This window comes from Anolis sagrei, chromosome 1 (assembly GCF_037176765.1).
Source record: "Anolis sagrei isolate rAnoSag1 chromosome 1, rAnoSag1.mat, whole genome shotgun sequence".
Lineage (NCBI taxonomy): Eukaryota > Metazoa > Chordata > Lepidosauria > Squamata > Dactyloidae > Anolis > Anolis sagrei.
In genome coordinates, this window is record NC_090021.1 from 165,470,313 (window position 1) to 165,487,805 (window position 17,493).

Sequence of the window (17,493 nt, forward strand, 5' to 3'; positions counted from 1 at the left end):
AACTCCCACGACGAACAGAAAATATATATCAGTGATTGGTTGGGGGGGGGGTGTGCCAAAATACTGTTTGCTTACCGTTGAAAATTACCTAGGGCCAATTCTGTATGTATGTATGTATCTGTATTTCAAAATTTCAGACAGCAAACCTTGATTTTGCCCTTTTGCCAAAGGGTGGCCATTTTCCTCTGCCATTGCACTGACTGGAGCATCCATGAAGTGCGGTATCGAAGGGGAGGGGGCGTCCTTGGCCTGCAGATCCCAAGGTCCTGTTGTGTTTCTGAATCCAACACAGCCAAGCCTTGTTTGCGTGTGGTCCAGCGATAAGGCCCTCTGCCACACCAACGAGGCTTAAGGCGGCAGATGGAGTGCTGCGGGAGGGAGGGAGGGGGGAGGGCGGCACGCTGCCATTCACGCTTTCTTCGGCGATGACAGCATGCTTCTCCGCTGCGGGGAGGGACGCGCTTCCCCACGCTGCGTCCAGGGGGCGCTGTTGGCAAAACAAAAAAAAGGGAGCCGCCCACAACTCCCTCCGCTGCAGTCTTTCCTGTCCCTTTAAGCCTCCGGCCACGCCCCCCGGCCAATCAGGGCGCTGTAGCGGCCGGAACGGCGTCGGGGCGCGTCCAATGGGAGAGTCCGTTGCGGCCACTATTGTTGATGAGGCAGCCTCCTCGCGAGGGTCTCTCTCAGTGAGTGTCGATGCGAGGAGGAGAAGGGGAGGACGCGGCGGCGGCGGAGGAGACTGAGGCGGGGGGGCTTGTTTTTCTCCTCCGCCATTGACGGCCTCCCTCAGAAAATGTCTTCCCACCCGCGAGTGAGGCGCAGCGCCTCGCCAGGAGGAGGAGGAGGAGGAGGGGCGGCGGCGACACCGTCGGCACCACTCGCGGCGGTGGCGGCGGCCTCGAGCACGAGCAGCAGCCGCCTCCAGCCCATGCGGGCCACCGTGCCTTTCCAGTTGAAGCAGCACGGGAGCCCCACCAGGAGCGGAGGCAATGGAGGAGGAGGAGGGGAAAGAGAGCGAGACAGAGCGGCAGCAGCAGCAGGAGGAGGAGGAGGAGGCCTGCCTCGCGCGGCTGTGGCAGCGGCGACGCCCTCAACGGCCAACACAGCCCCGCCCTCGCCTCGCGCCGCCAGCCCCACGCGACCAGCGCTTGGCAACGGCGCGCGCGGAGGGGGAGGAGGAGGAGGGGGCAGCAGCAGCCCCGCTGTGGCCACGCAAACGCCAGTCGCCGCCACCGCCGCAGCCTCCTTATCGCCCAGCCCCCCGCGCTTGCCCCCTCCTCCACCTCCTCCGCCGCTCGGCTCCACCCCGTCGCCCTGCTCCTCGCCGGTCTCCCCGCCGGCCCCCGAGAGCAGCGCCTGCTCCTCCTCTTCCTCCCCTGCCGCTGGGGCCTCCTCCTCCTCCTCTTCGGCCGGAGGGGGGCGCGTCCGGCACCGACAGCGCCGCCGCTCCCCCGAGCAGAGCCGGGCCTCGCCGGAGAGGAAGAGCCCCAGCTCCCCCGGCGCCAAAGGTGGGTGCCAGCCGTCAGGAATGAGGGTCAAGCAAGCATGGGCAAACTTGGGCCCTCCCTCCGGGTCAGGCCAGTACCCAGGATTTTGTTTCGGGGGGAGCAGAGTCTGAGTGTAAGAGGGAGTTGAAGGCCAAAAACATCTGGGGACCCCAGGTTGAGAACCACTGCCATAGGCCTTTTCAAAACAGCTATTCAGCAGTACAGTATGATCTCTGTATCCACAGGGGGTATGTTCCAAAACCACCACATACACCTGACACCATGGATAATATAGCTGAAGCATACCATAGAATCACTCTGGAGCAGGCCCGTAGCCAGGATTTTTATTCGGGGGGGGGGGGGGGGGGGAGAGTCTGAGTGAAAGAGGGTCTACCCTAGCAAACCTTTTGTATCGTTACCCCAATACCCCCATGCATATGGGATATATTGAGCATGGTGATCAGATCATGATATGAATAAACATAACCGTTTAAATAATGTACCAGTAAGACCTTCTCGCGAACCACCATCAGAATTCGGGGGGGGGGGGGTGAAGCTACATGCCTGCTCCAGGTGTTTTGGAATCCCACCATCCCTAACACATTTTTGAATCCATGGGAGGTTTTTGAACCAAACCACAGTGGATAACAAGGGCCAGGCATGTAGCCGGGAGGGGAGCTTGAGGGGCTTCAGCCTCCCCCCCCCCCCAAAATTCTTATGGTGGTCAGCGAGAAGGCCTTACTGGTACATTATTTAAACTGTTATGTTTATTCATATCATGATCTGATCACCATGCTCAATATATCCCATATACATGGGGTATTGGGGTAACGATGCAAAAGGTTTGCTAGGGTAGACCCTTTTTCACTCAGACTCTGCCCCTCCCCCCTCCCCCCCCCAACCAAAATCCTGGCTACGGGCCTGATGGGAGGTATTGGAACCAAACCTCAGTGGACACCAAGGGCCAGTCATGTAGCCAGGAGGGGGGCTCGAGGAGCTTCAGCCTCCCCCCCCCCAAATTCTCAGGGTGGTCAGCGAGAAGGCCTTACTGGTACATTATTTAAACTGTTACGTTTATTCATATCATGATCTGATCACCATGCTCAATATATCCCATATGCATGGGGGTATTGGGGTAACGATGCAAAAGGTTTGCTAGGGTAGACCCTCTTTCACTCAGACTCAGCCCACCCCCCCCCCGAACCAAAATCCTGGCTACAGGCCTGATGGGAGGTATTGGAACCAAACCTCAGTGCATACCAAGGGCCAGGCATGTAGCTGGGGGGGGGGGGCTTGAGGGGCTTCAGCCTCCCCCACCCCCAAATTCTCATGGTGGTCCGCGAGAAAGCCGTAATGGTACATTGTTTAAACTGTTATGTTTATTCATATCATGATCTGATCACCATGCTCAATATATCTCATATGCATGGGGGTATTGGGGTAACGATACAAAAGGTTTGCTAGGGTAGACCCTCTTTCACTCAGACTCAACTCCCCCCTCCCCCAAAACAAAATCCTGGCTACATGCCTGCTTGTGGGATAATGATACCAAAGGTTGGCTAGGATAGATCCTGCCCCCCCCCCTCCCCCACCAAATCAAAATCCTGGCTATGGGCCTGCCAAGGGCCCACTGTATTCTCAAACTGACATAAGTGACATTGTATTGTCAAAGGCTTTCATGGCTGGAATCACTGGGTTGTTGTAGGTTTCCTTCGGCTGTATGGCCATGCTCTAGAGCAGTGGTTCTCAACCTGTGGGTCCCCAGATGTTTTAGCCTTCAACTCCCAGAAATCCCAACCATCAGTAATCTGGTTGGGATTTGGCCTATAGAGCCCTAAACGGTTCTGATCTAACTATCCTGTCCGAACGTGTCTCCCCTTACGAACCATCGAGTACCTTAAGATCATCTGGGGAGGCCCTGCTCTCAGTCCCGCCTTTGTCACAAGTACGCTTGGCGGGGACGAGAGATAGGGCCTTCTCAGTGGTGGGCCTTCAGCTTTGGAACACCCTGCCTAAGGAGATCAGATCTACACCCTCCCTCATAACATTTCGGAGGCAAGTTAAAACATGGCTGTTTGAGTAAGCATTTACAAATGCAAAGTAGCTAATATAGGAAATAGAATTGACTTGACAATGGAACTGGACAATGCTTGATAATGAGGAGACACTAATGACGTTGTTTTTATTGCTGTTGTGATGTTTTATATTGTTTATTGTTTTAATTGGTATTATGTTTTTTTGTATATTGATTTGTTGGAAACGGCCTTGAGTTGTCGATTGGCTGAGAAAGGCGGTATACAAATGCAGTAAATAAATAAATTTCTTGGAGTTGTAGACCAAAACAACTGGGGAGCCACAGGTTAAGAACCACTGTTCTAGAGACATTATCTCCTGACGTTTCGCCTGCATCTATGGCAAGCATCCTCAAAGAACTCGCAAACACAGACAAGGAACTATTGCATCTCCGTATCAACACCAGCCAGAAGATGAATTCCCAGGACTGGGACAAAATAGACAACCTCACCTACAAGAAAATGGAGAAAAATATGGCTGTCCACACCAACAGACAAAAACAAAAATTCCACAAAAGCCAACAGCAACAGCCAAAACCAGAACTGGATACTGACCATCATCAACCTGACAAACAGACAACTCTCTGAAAACAAGTATCCATTCTGGCGAAAGGAGGAAATTTTGCTGTAACCGCCACCAGTAGAAAACATCATCGCCAATGTCGAATCAGCAATTTACCCCGCCCCCAGAAAGAAGCAGAAGAAGGTTCTGAAAAAGGCAAAACTTCCCCCCCAGCAACATAACAAGGAGGGAAAGACAAGCCATCAGAGATCTCAACTCAGAACCAGATGTCATCCTTCTCCCAGCAGACAAGGGGAATGCCACCGTAATCATGGATACAGAACAATACAAAGAGAAGATCAGAAAACTTAAACAAGACCCAACTTCCAAAATAACCAGAAAAACCAACACTACCTCACAACCTCTTAAGATGGTTGCCATAGATGCAGGCGAAATATCAGGAGAGAATGCCTCTAGAACATGGCCATATAGCACGAAAAAACCCACAACAACCCACAAGTGACATGCTTTCCTCTGGAGAATCCAGGCTGTTTTGCAAGAGTCTGGGGTCCCTTCCACACAGCCCTTTATCCCAGGATATCAAGGCAGAAAATTCCACAATATCTGCTTTGAACTGGGTTGTCTGAGTCCACACTTGGATAATGTGGGGATTTTCTGCCTTGATATTCTGTAATAGAGGGCTGTATGGAAGGTCCCTGGGTAGACATTCTGCTCTTTAACCAAACCACTGATCCCAAGAGCCCCCTTCCTCCTCTCCTTTAAAAAACAACTGAAGACCTACTTCTGCTCACTAGCATATGGAGAGGAGGAGCATTAGATATTAAGATCACTAGATCGCTACCAGGCCCTGGTTGAGAACTATTTTGTATTTGGACTCTGCCAGCTCATGTCAGCACAATTACCCTCATTGACCACAGAACCAACCCACACCACTCAGTGAACTCCAGCTGGCTTCTGTAAATTAAGGTTGGATGTTTGTTCAGATTTTATGTTATTTTTTTATCTGGCTACATATGTTCAATTTATTGATGTTAGGTTTAATTTGATGTTAGGTTTTATATTGTTTTCGTATGTGGGGTTTTCTGGGATTTTATGTTGGTATTTGTTTGTTTTAAAGAGACATTAAATGTTTGTCGTTGTATGTTGGCAACCACTGTGAGTCCCCCTGGAGAGATAGAGTGGAATACAAATGAAGTTTGATTATTATCGTCATTGTTCCCATCAACCTAGCTTGAGATGGAGGTGGGACTGAGAGAGGGGCCTCCCCTGAAGATCTCAGGGACTGGGCAGGTTCGCACAAGGGGATGCAGTCGGCAAATAGCCTGGATCTGAACCGTTTAGAGCTTTAAAGGTCATAACCAGCACTCTGAACTGAACAGACTGGCAGCCAGTTGAGCTGCTGCAACAGGCGGGTTGTCCGCTCCCTGTAGCCAGCCTCAGTGAGCAACCTGGCTGCAGCTCTTTGTTCTTGTTTTTATCATCCTTATACCGTCTACCTATATATATATCTATCCAGGGTGAGACGGATCCTTATGAATATTTTGAGCAATGGGAATTATATAATTCTTCAAAAAGGGGCCACAAGGCAGGTGCTTCATACCAATTCATTCATACATTGTTGGGAAGCTCCATGTGAGGCATATTAGTGTGTTTTGTCTCATGTTTTGCTATTTCGACTCTCAGGTCTGTACTGTTTCTACTCCGTTGCCTTTTCCACCATTACTTAGTTTGGAAGGACCATCCAGGCCAACCCTGTTCTGCCATGCATAAACGCACAATCAAACTACTCCTGACAGATAGCTGTCCAGCCCTCAAAAAAGGGGATTCCACCACATTCCCAGGAAGTATAGACAACTATCCAACAGCTCATGGTTCATCAAACAGTAGCGAGTGAATTAATAAGGCATATTCAGCGTGTTCTATTAGGTGCCCCTTTTCACCAAACCAACACTTGGAAACAATCACACCAAACTTTAAAGAGCAATAAAAGATGGCATTTTCAAGACATATTTCTTAATTTGGTTTATTCAAATTAAGCTTTCCAAAATGTGTGCCCTGATACATTAATTCATCTGCTGCAGTGTAGGTGTGTCGTATGGAACCTCTGAGTCTATGTAAAATAAGCAATAAATCATATTTTTAAAAAATGTAAATGAAAGGTTTTCACGAGCAATGTTGTATCCCCATGCATTTCGATACTCCACTTTCTATTTGTGTCCATATCTCTTATAAGGAGTTGGGTTAGCCTCTGGTTTGCTAGTAAAACTGAACTGTGTCACCAAATGATGCATGTCTCAAAAGTGTGTCTTCAACATTAAATATTTGGAAAGCTCTGGTTTAGGGTATCCTTGGGGTGTGTGTGTCTTTCTGTTTGAGGGTTAGGAAGCAGCAAATGCTGGGCTTGAGAAGAGGGACAAATGAAAGGAGTGAATAAACAGGTCTAGACATGCCTGAAGTGAATATAGTTGTAACACTCAGCCACTAGTGCTTTCACTCTCAACAGGTATGAAAGGCGACTGTCACAGTCAGCCCTCTGAATCCACACATCAAACCATGCAGTCATTGAATAAAAACAAAAAATTCCCATGCCCCCAAAAGCAAACCTTGGTTTTACTTTTTTATATAAGGCACACCCATTTTCTTCTGCCATTGCATATAATGGATCATCCCCTGACTTTTGTATCCACGGGGGTTCTGGAACCCAACCCCAAGGGATACCAAGGGCCCACTGTGCCCTCTTCAGGGAAAGAATTTATCCTATACAAACGGGGGTTATAGAGGTGGAAGGAAGCCTACAGTTTGACAACACTCCCAAGCCTCTTGAGTGTGGCCTTTTACCAGACAACTTCCTATCTCATCTGTTTTGCCCTGCAAATAATTATTCAGAACCCCGAATGTCTAGTTCTTTGAAGATCAATAGATTCACACAAGCCCCATTGCTTTATTTGATGTGGGATTGGCACCAGGATAGAAGTATTTCAACTTTATTCCTGTATTTACTCTCTCAGTGGGGAATGTTTCTTTTGAGTCTGTTAATAATTTCTGTATATTTTAATTCTAGGAAGAAGCCTCTATTGCTAGGAGTAGTGGGCTTTTGCAGGTGCATTGTTGTGACTTAAATAATAATCTCAAAGAAAGCAATACCTTACCCTCTACATGAACTTAACTGAATAGTCTTGGATGTAGTCAGTCAACAGAAGGATGAGCATAATAGCTTCCCCATTTCTTTATTCAGTGAAGATACATAATGCAAAGGTCTCAGAAACAATAACACTGCCTGGGGAAAGAGTAGATAGTTTCTAAGTGCATGTCTAAGGTATCTGCTGTTTCAAGAAACCTGGGAATACTGAGAAGAGGCAGCATGTTTTCATAATAATGAGTTGGCAAATTCTAGCATTTTGTGTAACTATAGTGTTACTGCTTATATCCACTTGCTTTTTTAACCTCTAGCAAGGATCAAGTTCCACCAATCACGGAAACTTCTGCAAATTACAGAGACCAACAACAACAAAATATCTTGCTGTCTTTGTAAGCCTGTTCCTGTGGTGCTGACTCAGAAAATTGTATTGAATAGGCCACATTTCTCCTAGTTTCTTAGATAGGGTTATCATGGTTTTCTGTGGGTAAACAGATGGCAGTTGATTGGTGGCATGTGTTCTGTATTTCAAAAACTAGAGATGATAGGAGGAAACGTGCCATTTTTGGAATCAGCAGGTCAGCAATACCCAGAAACAGGTTCAACATTTGAGGCACCAAAATGTATTTTGGCCAGTGTTATTGAAAAGGCAGCTGAAATTTTCTGGAGCCTTATTACCTTTTACCTCCTTTGAAAGACTGTAATAGTGAAAAATATTGTAATACCTGAAATTCTTTTATTCTGGAAGGCAACATTTTCAGCACAGAATATATTTACAAGCTTCAACAGAATACTAATCTATTTGCAAGAAAATGGAGTCAAGATTTTTGTGCACATTCTTCTGCATATTAGCCTGAATGCAGAGTATGCAAACTACACAGCTACAAGCAATAAGTTTTTTCTCCTCAATACATACAACTTTTCTTCATGCATCTATAGCTGTAAATATGAAGAAGGAAGGAAGATGCTATTGCATTGCATTGTTCAGTTATTTATTGGATTTTGACATCCTGTATTAAACAATTGGCTTCTAGGGAAAAGAGTGTAATTGGTAGAACACAGAGTTTTTGTAGAAGTGTTTGATATCTTATTTTTAATACTGAATAGAAGAAGGAAGGAAAATTATTTTTAAGGGGCCTGCTATATATATATGTAATGTGGATTTTCCCCTTTGTGTTTGTAAGTAGAGCAACAACAAGAAGCTCTCATTTAGTAGCTAGCAATTTTATTTGAAAGTGAAGATACAGAAATAATGACTTTTCTGCAGTGGCATGCACAAAGCAAGTTTTTAAAGAGCTAAAACAGTCAAATGAGAGGAAACTGCCCGAAAGCAGGAGTTGTAAGGCATTAATAGGAGATATAGCATGTTACAAATGGTAAATAGTTCTTTGAATAATATAATAAGAATTCTTTTTACTAAGTAGTGCCAGCCAACTTATTCCAGACTTGAAACAACTGCAGTAAATGTTGCCTGAAAGGTAAAGAGTATGGTAACTCAAGGCTCACAGAATTGATTTATTCCATATATTGATTCTGATATACAGAATGGATAAGAGAGCTGACACCTTCCCTTTTAAGGTTGAGAATCCACCTTTGATTTGTACCATTGTCTTCTTCCTGTTTTGTTGTTGTGTGCCTTTAGATTATTTCTGACTTATTGTGACCTCAACACTGTATTATTTTGGAAACTAAGCAGGGTCAGCCCTAGATTATATTTGAGTAGGAAACCACCAAGGAATACCAGGTGATGTTAGCTCTATTTCAGAAGAAGGAGCTGGCAGAGCCACCTCTGAGTTTCCTTATCTAAGATAACCTTATACAATCCATGGCTTTACCATAATTTGATTTGAAGGCACGCATGCGCACACATACACACACATAGGCAATATTAATTTATCATAGGGGTTTATTTCTAGGATTTGTTTAGAGGTGGTTTCCTATTGCCATCCTCTGAGGGTGAGAGAATGTGAATTGTCCAAGATTAACCAGTGGACAATTCACAGTTATTGAGTTATGCCAGTGCATTTCCCCCACTAGTGAGTGTATTTTAGGCCTTCTGATGGAAGAAACAAGGAAAGATCTGGGTGAGGAGTGCAATCCAAAGAATCTGTTCTGTGACCGTGAGATGTAAAAAGAAATTTGATTTTCTTTTTATGTAGTCATCTCTGCCTGACTTCAAGGAACGGGAGGATATCTTTGTTCCTGGTTATTGAATCCAGTAATACCTGCATGTCTGGCTGCTTAGCTGCAGTTCTGTTAATGCCATGTACTCGATTTTGAAAGTCTTCCTGTGAGAGGAAATGGGTTCATGGGTTTTGCACTTAACTACCTATGAATACTGAGAGCTGATTCAAGAAGGTTGGAGACCTTTCAGAGCAGCGTCTCGGAGAGATTGTGGAATTTTCTGCTGATGAAGCTCAATTGTTGGATCTAAGCCAGAAGATTCACAGAAGAATTTGATCCATGTAATGCTGACCTGAAACACAAGACAATCTAAGTAGTCCAATTACATGTTTAGAAATTTGTTTTTCAAAATAGCTCAGCTGGATTCAGTCAAAGGAGAATCTAGCATCCTGTTATCCAGATTCCTTATGGAAAACAAGTACAACATATATACTTGAAATGTGGTTGAGTGTTCAATCAATTATGTTTAGATTTGAATGTAGAACCACATAGACCTAAATTTCCAAAACTAGGAAACATACTTTGTTCTTGTTTTGAGAAAGAACTTACCTTTTTTGAAACAAGATGGCGGATCACGGCAGACAATTGTGAAATGGCCTTAGTTATATATTGCTGACTTCTTGCTCATTAGATATTTCAGGGTTTATTTTTTGCAAGTGGAGAACTATACCCAAAAATGGAAAGGTTGCTGTCCTTATAGTGTGTTTGTGTCTTTGCACTGAATGAGAAACATTGACTTATTTTCATTTAATTGGGAGACTTTAACCACCTAAAGAATTGATCTGGGTTTCTAGAGATATCAGGGGAGATTGAGATGGCAGTGGCTTTTAATTTTTGTAATTAAAAATGTATAGCAGAATGAGGAAAGCGAGGCATCATTGGGCTTTATGTCAGTCATCTGCATGTCAGGGAGTTGGACTGGGATGGCCCATGTAGTCTCTTCCAACTCTGTGATTCTATTATCTTCTTGTTGGCAAATCCACGAAAGAGGACAGTTGCTCTGGTCTCTTACTAAAATCCAACAACTCACCTAGATCTGCTGCTGCCTTATACCAAGTCAAGCCCTCTAGCTCAGTAATGTCGACACTAGCTGGCTTTCCAGAGTTTCAGATATGAGCATTTCCTCCTTTTATCTGGAAAATTCAGAGATTGAACATGGGGACAGTTATTTGTTCAAAGATATTTTTTTTATCCTTCAGCCAAAAAGGTCTTCCATAGTGGCTTGCAAAAAACTGTTTGTTCATAGTCTTTGAGCATTACTGTCTAAGTGGGTGGGGAGAGGAAAAAAACAGGATGTGGTGATAGAATTCATTTGCCCATACAAGTATATCTATTCTGGAATTGATTATAGTTGGCTCTGCATTTTGTTTTGCTTGTGGATTGGAATGTTTTTTTCTTGACCTAACTCTTGTTTTTTTGTGTTGTTTTGTTTCTTTTCAACTTCTGCATTCTGCTCATGAATTTGTACCTCTTCCCCAGAATAAGAAAAATTGTTTTTGAGCAGACCTTCTGGTGGCAGTTGCAGGGGATGTGTCAGTGATCATGGTAACTGGCCAATTCTGCTGCTAAGTAATGGCTCAAGGATCATATAGGTACCCAGGTTTTTCCTTGCTGTGTGTGCTTCAGATTATGCTGCAACAGCACAAATTCAATACACAGAGTAGAAATGTCTGTGATAAATGGGGATTCTTCCTCCCTTGCCCGATACCCATTTCCTTGGTTCCCTCTTGGTGTGCTTCTGCACACAGGTTCACTGGTACTGTTTGGGAAGTTATTAGAAAGCTAGCCTAGCACATCTGCTTTGACTTGCAACATTGCCGTCTTATCAGTATTTGTCCCTTGTTGTGTATCTATACATGTTCGGGTGCTTATCTTGTTTTTAATGTTGTGTATGTGTTTGGAAGAATCTCAATAATCATAAAATCTTAAGAGTTCTAGCTGCTCATAAAAATAAATTATATTAATTTCAACAAGACATGGTTCTGGAATTATGATCATCTTATTCAGGTTGGACACCCCGTATTCCAGAATTCCGAAAATCGAAATATTTCTACATCCAAAATTGTCCATATGGGTGTTTGAGATACTCATACCTTTACATCCTGATGATCCAGTGTACACAAACTTAGTTTCATGTACTACATTAATTAGAACATTGTATAAACATAATATTCAGAGAGTGTGTATAAGGTATATATGAAAAATGAATTTTATATATGCACTTGAGTCCTATCTACATGATATCTCTTTATATATGTTTATACAAATGAAGATACAGTATTCAAAATCCTCAGACTCCAAATTCAAAACCCTTCCAGCCCCAAGCATTTTGTTTAAGGATACTCAACCTATATTATTGTAGTGTATATGCCTAGTCCACATTCATATCCTGTGTGTTTCCTGTATATTCTTATACTTTTCAGCAAAACAATAAATTGGCTAATGGGTGACTGGTTTAGCATTTCCTAATACTAAGACATTAGGTTTTTTAACATCTTTTCTTCAGTCAATGGCAACAGCAAAATTATATCATACAAAGCATCATATAAGCTTTATAAAATGAAACCAGAAAATGCCACCATTCTGTAGTTAGTTATTATGTTTTTAAAAATAGTTACTATATTTGTGGTCTAGATAAATACTCATTTCATCTCTTTATAACATAGTTCTGTGGTTGTTTTGTAAAGCATCTGCTGTCCTACTAATTTTTATTTTTTTATGTACATATACAGTTTTTAATGCCAAATCAGTATACAATAAAATAATTTTTAAACACATAAATTTAGAATACTATGAATAAAGTATTAAATTCACCTGAACTGAAGTGAGCGTGTCCTTCCGCGTGAAATCTCATTCCAGGTTGTCCTAAGGTTTCCTCTTTTCAACAGCTTAATTTAGATTGAGCACATATTGGCAGTAAAGTGGGTGCGCAAATTCTTTGCTGATTTATTGCCGATGACTCAGATTTTTCAGTTGGTCCCAAGTCACCTGCTGTCCAGTTGTTCTCTGAATGGTTGGAGACTTGTGCCTTGTTATCTACCTCAATCCAGGGCCCTTAACAGTAGGAAATGTTCGTCCCAACAGTGAGTGTTGTACTTTTCCTAAAATTTTTCTCCAAATACTTTCAAAATCATTTTTCCATAATCCCTTCTTTACTTTTAATTTTGATGTTAACTTATCATTCAGTGCCATTTTTTCCAGACTTCTTTATACCATTAATTAGTTGGTATTTTCATTTCTCCTTTCCAGTATTTTGCAATTAATAATCTAGCTGCTGTTAATAGCATGTGGTGGGATAGTAAATATGTAAAATATTTTTGGGAATTGGTTATAAGGGAAATAGAAAATATTATTAATATCAGCATTTGAAGGAATCCACTCTCCACTGTATTGGATCGATAACATTATTGGGGAATAAGCAAAGATGGCTGCCAATCGTAGGGAAGACATTATATGTAAGTTCTAGTATACTAGCTGTTTTCCCTATCCTGTTGGAGCATTGTGAAAGTGACCTTTTTAATGAAATATATAATATTTGGAGGTTTTAACATGAATGGTTCATTTCAGTTCCTTGCAGTCTGGTTTTTATTGAATCAGCACCCTTTCATCAGAGATATATGAAAAGTATATCAATTTACGAAGGTGCACCCAGGGACTCCTTTGTGGTTTGACCAAGTCTCTTGTGCCCCCAAATTTGGAGTGGAGGGAAATTGATGCTAAATCAGCCTCGAATGAGCTTTCAGTCACTGCTGGTATGAATCCATTAGATTAGGGGTATACAAACTTTTGACTTCTCTGTACTATATTGCAAGAAGAAGAATTATCTTGGATCGCACATAAAATAAACTAACATTAATAATGGGGAAAAAGGTGCTGTTCATAATTTTTATGATAGCCAGCACCACAGATAAGCAAAGAAAAGTCCTTGCATAATAATCCTAATTACATCCTGCCTTGTCTTTTAAAATTGCCAAGCAGGTCTGCCTGAACAGTTTTCAATTATAATGGGAATTACGGATAATACTCAGAGATTTGTAGGCATAACGTACTCATAATTATTCCATTCCGTTGTCATCTACAAGGTTTTCACTCAAGAACTACACAATTGAGTTGTGTGCCAGGGCATCTTGGGTGTTTACCCTTAAAATTGTCTGATGTTTTCTGGGGAAACTGATTATTTTTCTAGATTGTTGCCTGCAAAATGGTGGTGTGGCACATGCAGGAAAATACAGCATCTGTTGCCAGATTAGGGCTAGCTGGATTTTTGAGCTGGCATGGAGAGGCAGTCCATGTACTGATTGTGTAGCAATGGGATTTCTGTTCTTTACCAGATGGCAAGCATGTAGCCTAGGTGCTATGCAGAAAAACCCATTCCTGTTTGTGTATTCCAGTAGTAGAGCAAACATGTTAGAGATTCCTGTTAACAAAGACATGCCAGTGAATTTGTGATTTTCCACAAAGCAACACTGATATTTTTCTTCATACTCAGTTGTATAAATTGTAGATTTAGAACTACAACAATGTTTATTCTTTGCTTCCCTTTATTAAATTAGTATGGTCTTTACCTGCTATGCTTTCCTTGCTTTATATGACTGGCTGCTGGAATCCTGGCGTTCTCTGTGCTGACATCCTTTCTGTTGAGATTTTTGTTTTGACAGCCTTTTGGAAGAACTGGCAAATGCTTTTAGGGATGGGTGGTTCAGTATTTTCAGCCTCTTTGTTTCGTTTGTATTCATTCATTTCTGCATTAAACTGTAGGGTATTTTTAAGAGGAAAATGTGTAAGCATTTTATGGGAAAATATCAAGTTTTGTTCATTTTAAGTCAAAGGCTATATTATAGAGTTCAGGGAAAGGTTGCATTGAAAGGATGGCTGCTAGGAATTGTGAACCAGGTCAGTTTACTTCTCAAAGAAGATGAAAAGAAATCTTGCACATTTGTATTAGTGAGTGTGATCAGTGTTTTTGATAGGTTCTTAGGTGTTTCTGTTTTAAATCTGGTCGTCTTGGAAACAAGTCCATAGAAATTATTATTTACAGCCAGAAAAACTCCCCTTTCCCGCTTTCCTGAACACAATTCTCAGAAACAACTGATCAGGGAAATTGTATTAAAATTTATATTTACTATATCTGTTGTATATGAACTCATTTAAGAGTATCTCAAACTGTAGAATGAAAAAGCTAAGCCATAGATTTACTGAAAGTACTTAGTTCCTGTTTCATAAAATAGTTAAATGACATTTGTTGTATATAGCTTTGCATAATTTTACTACAGAGTGATTCATTCAATTTCAAAATATCTATTTCAGAACTGGAACTCTTTCTGCTTTATTTATAACTAGTTTCTTTTCTACCATATAATATGCATATACACATACTAATCTTTATAGTAGACGAGTACTATGTCCTGGCAATTATATTTACCAAAATTAAGTGCTGTTATCCTTAATTAAGGACCAGCATTTTGGTTATCCTGTGTGAAGAGGACTTCAAGCTGCAGAAACAGATTACGTTTGTAACCATTGCCATAGTGTAATTAGGTCTAATAAAATAATACATTGCTAAAATACCACTATTGTTCACCCTCCCAGCTGTTGTAACTGCTATCTTGAAGCAAGTGCATCTCTTGTTATGTAGGTCACATCATGTGAAGCTAGCAGCTGAGCAGTTGTGGGCAAGGGGGAGGGGGGGTTGGTGGGCTGGCACAGGAGGGAAAATTACAATGAAAATACTATGTCCTTCGTCTTTTTAAAAAACAAGATATTAACAATTCACTAAGGAATATAGATGAGTAAATATGTTGGCTGTATTCAAAAATAATAACATAGTTTAAATAGCTTTAATTTTAGGGTTAATAGTGGCTGGTTTATGCAGTCTTGCGCAGTTAATTATATTATGTGCATATTTTTTCATATGAGCCCCATAAACGCACGTATTTATATGCCACAAGTAAAAAAAACATAAGTCATATGAAACATGATTATAATGGCTCATTATTACATTAAGGTAGTGCATGAGGAATGAAGCAAAATGACATCTGTGTCCTAAAATAATGTTAATTGTCTTTTTGATGACAGTATGACAGAGCTATATACAAGTCTTGTGTTAACATAACTGTGTTTTGTGTGTGTTCATGCACATGCTTTGTGTGATGTTTTCTGCATTGGCCTTATATAAACAATAATAAAATAATTTGATAAAAGGAGATAAAGTTAAATCCTATGTAACTGAGCTGTCTGAATAGAGTTTTGTCAGTGGTTTTGTTTTCTTGGTGATCAGCTGATTGTTTTTTCCCCTGGCTAGAGGTTGTGATATCCATGCCATAATAACCAGTTCTTTACTGTACAACTTAACACCGTATGCATTTTTATTTTAAAATGTTAAAAGACTGAATAAAAAGCAGTGATGTTACATAATAAAAAGGGCAGAATGTTAGGAACATTTTGGGAAACTGGATAAACAGTTACATATTTTTTAGTGTTGAAGAGCTTAACCGAATTTGATAGATGTTTTAATGGGAAATGGGGACTCATTATGAATCAAGTCACTTTAGATCTGTGTTAAATATTTCCAAAAAGACCAGTTAAAATAAAAGATAGAAAGCTTAGTTTCCCATTTCCAGATTAGCTACTTTCCTTTTTCAAAAACAGAATTATATATTTATTGTTGGCTGTATACATTAAAATACTGAATGCAAACAGCATTTATGCCACATAAGAGAACAGACTTTATTTCTCATAGATGATATTTTTATTTTAGAAATTAGTGTATTGTGTATATAATTTGCATATATATACAATTTTCAGATTTAAAAATGACATTGTAAATTAAATTTCAACATACACCATGTAGTAATTAAATTATAATAAATTGAAATGGCTGATCATTTATCATGTGTGATGAACATGAAAAAGACATGAATCCTACACACCAGTTTAGAATAATGAGGATTTATCAGAACCTGCTGTGAACCAACTGGTACTCCACTAAATGCAAGAAATCTGTTAGGGATGGGGCATCAAATGAATGGGGTTGCATGGTTTAATCCTTAGACTTGGATTTGTATTTGACTGCATATAAAGAGATGGCATTTCTTTTTCCACTCTGTTTAGCAGATGAAGCCAAATTAATATAATCTCTTTCCCATCTGCGCCATACCTGATGATGCCAGTAGAAACATGAAGTTTCATTCTCTATCCCTCAAAATAGAAAATGCTTACATCTCACAGTACAGCCTAAAATTCCTGGAAGAGATAATCTTTTTGAAAGAGAAGAAATGTGTTTATGCACAAAATGTTTTTCCTCTTTTAAATGCAAAACTAGTTATTTGTTTTTCAGACATTTCTAAAAATAATAGAAGACAGAAATAAAGCAAATTTAAGTTGGATACAGTTACTCCACTTCCTGGAGTGCAGGGCCACCACAAATGTGAAAAACACACAAGTAAAAAAAACCCACTTTTTTAAAATCTAAGAGGAGTGTTCTAGGTCCTCCAGCGTAACTCAGTAGCCCACATCTGGGGTGGGGTGGGGTGTTGTTGGCCATATAGTTGCACAGGAGAATGTAGATATTCCCAGAGATACAATATTGACCAAATCTACAGAAGTCAAACCTGCTGACTTTATTACTATCTGGCATTTTTAATTCAAAAATGTCATTCCTTGTTCTTTGAAAAGGCAGGTGTTTGATGTTCCCATATTGTGATATGTAAAGCATAGATTTGGCCTGAGATGTAATAACATTGCACACAGATACTGAGGATATTTGAAATGTTAGACTTTTAAAAGGGTAGGTCTCAGGTTTGAGTGACTGGTGAGCAAAATGTATTTTGATGAGCCTGAGCATGCTTACCTGATCAGGGTGATGACTTGTGGAGATGGCAGCAATAAATGGGTGTGGGCTGTAGTTTTAATTTCTTGCAATCCCTCAGTGTTGTGCTACATAGTTGCTTAAGTAACTAATGCACTTTGCTACCTGGTGCTGCTGAAAGCATCAGGTAGGGAAGGGTATGCAAGGTGTACAGTACAAATAGCCTTAAGATTGTTTTCCTAGATATCATGGTCACTGAAAGACAAATCCTGAGCCAAATTGTA

General features: G+C 41.2%; 1 protein-coding gene across 2 annotated transcripts in view; it reads left to right on the top strand.

Moving 5' to 3' along the window:
• The first annotated feature begins 620 nt into the window (after nt 1-620).
• Nucleotides 621-17,493, top strand: part of FAM117B (family with sequence similarity 117 member B) — a 35,014-nt gene continuing 18,141 nt past the window's right edge. Inside the window, exon 1 of one of the 2 annotated variants that reach the window (XM_060783107.2) lies at nt 621-1,508. In XM_060783107.2, the coding sequence (XP_060639090.2) occupies nt 794-1,508 (715 nt within the window). In that variant the 5' untranslated portion in view covers nt 621-793. The remainder of the gene's footprint in view (nt 1,509-17,493) is intronic. The other variant, XM_060783099.2, reaches the window with a different exon arrangement.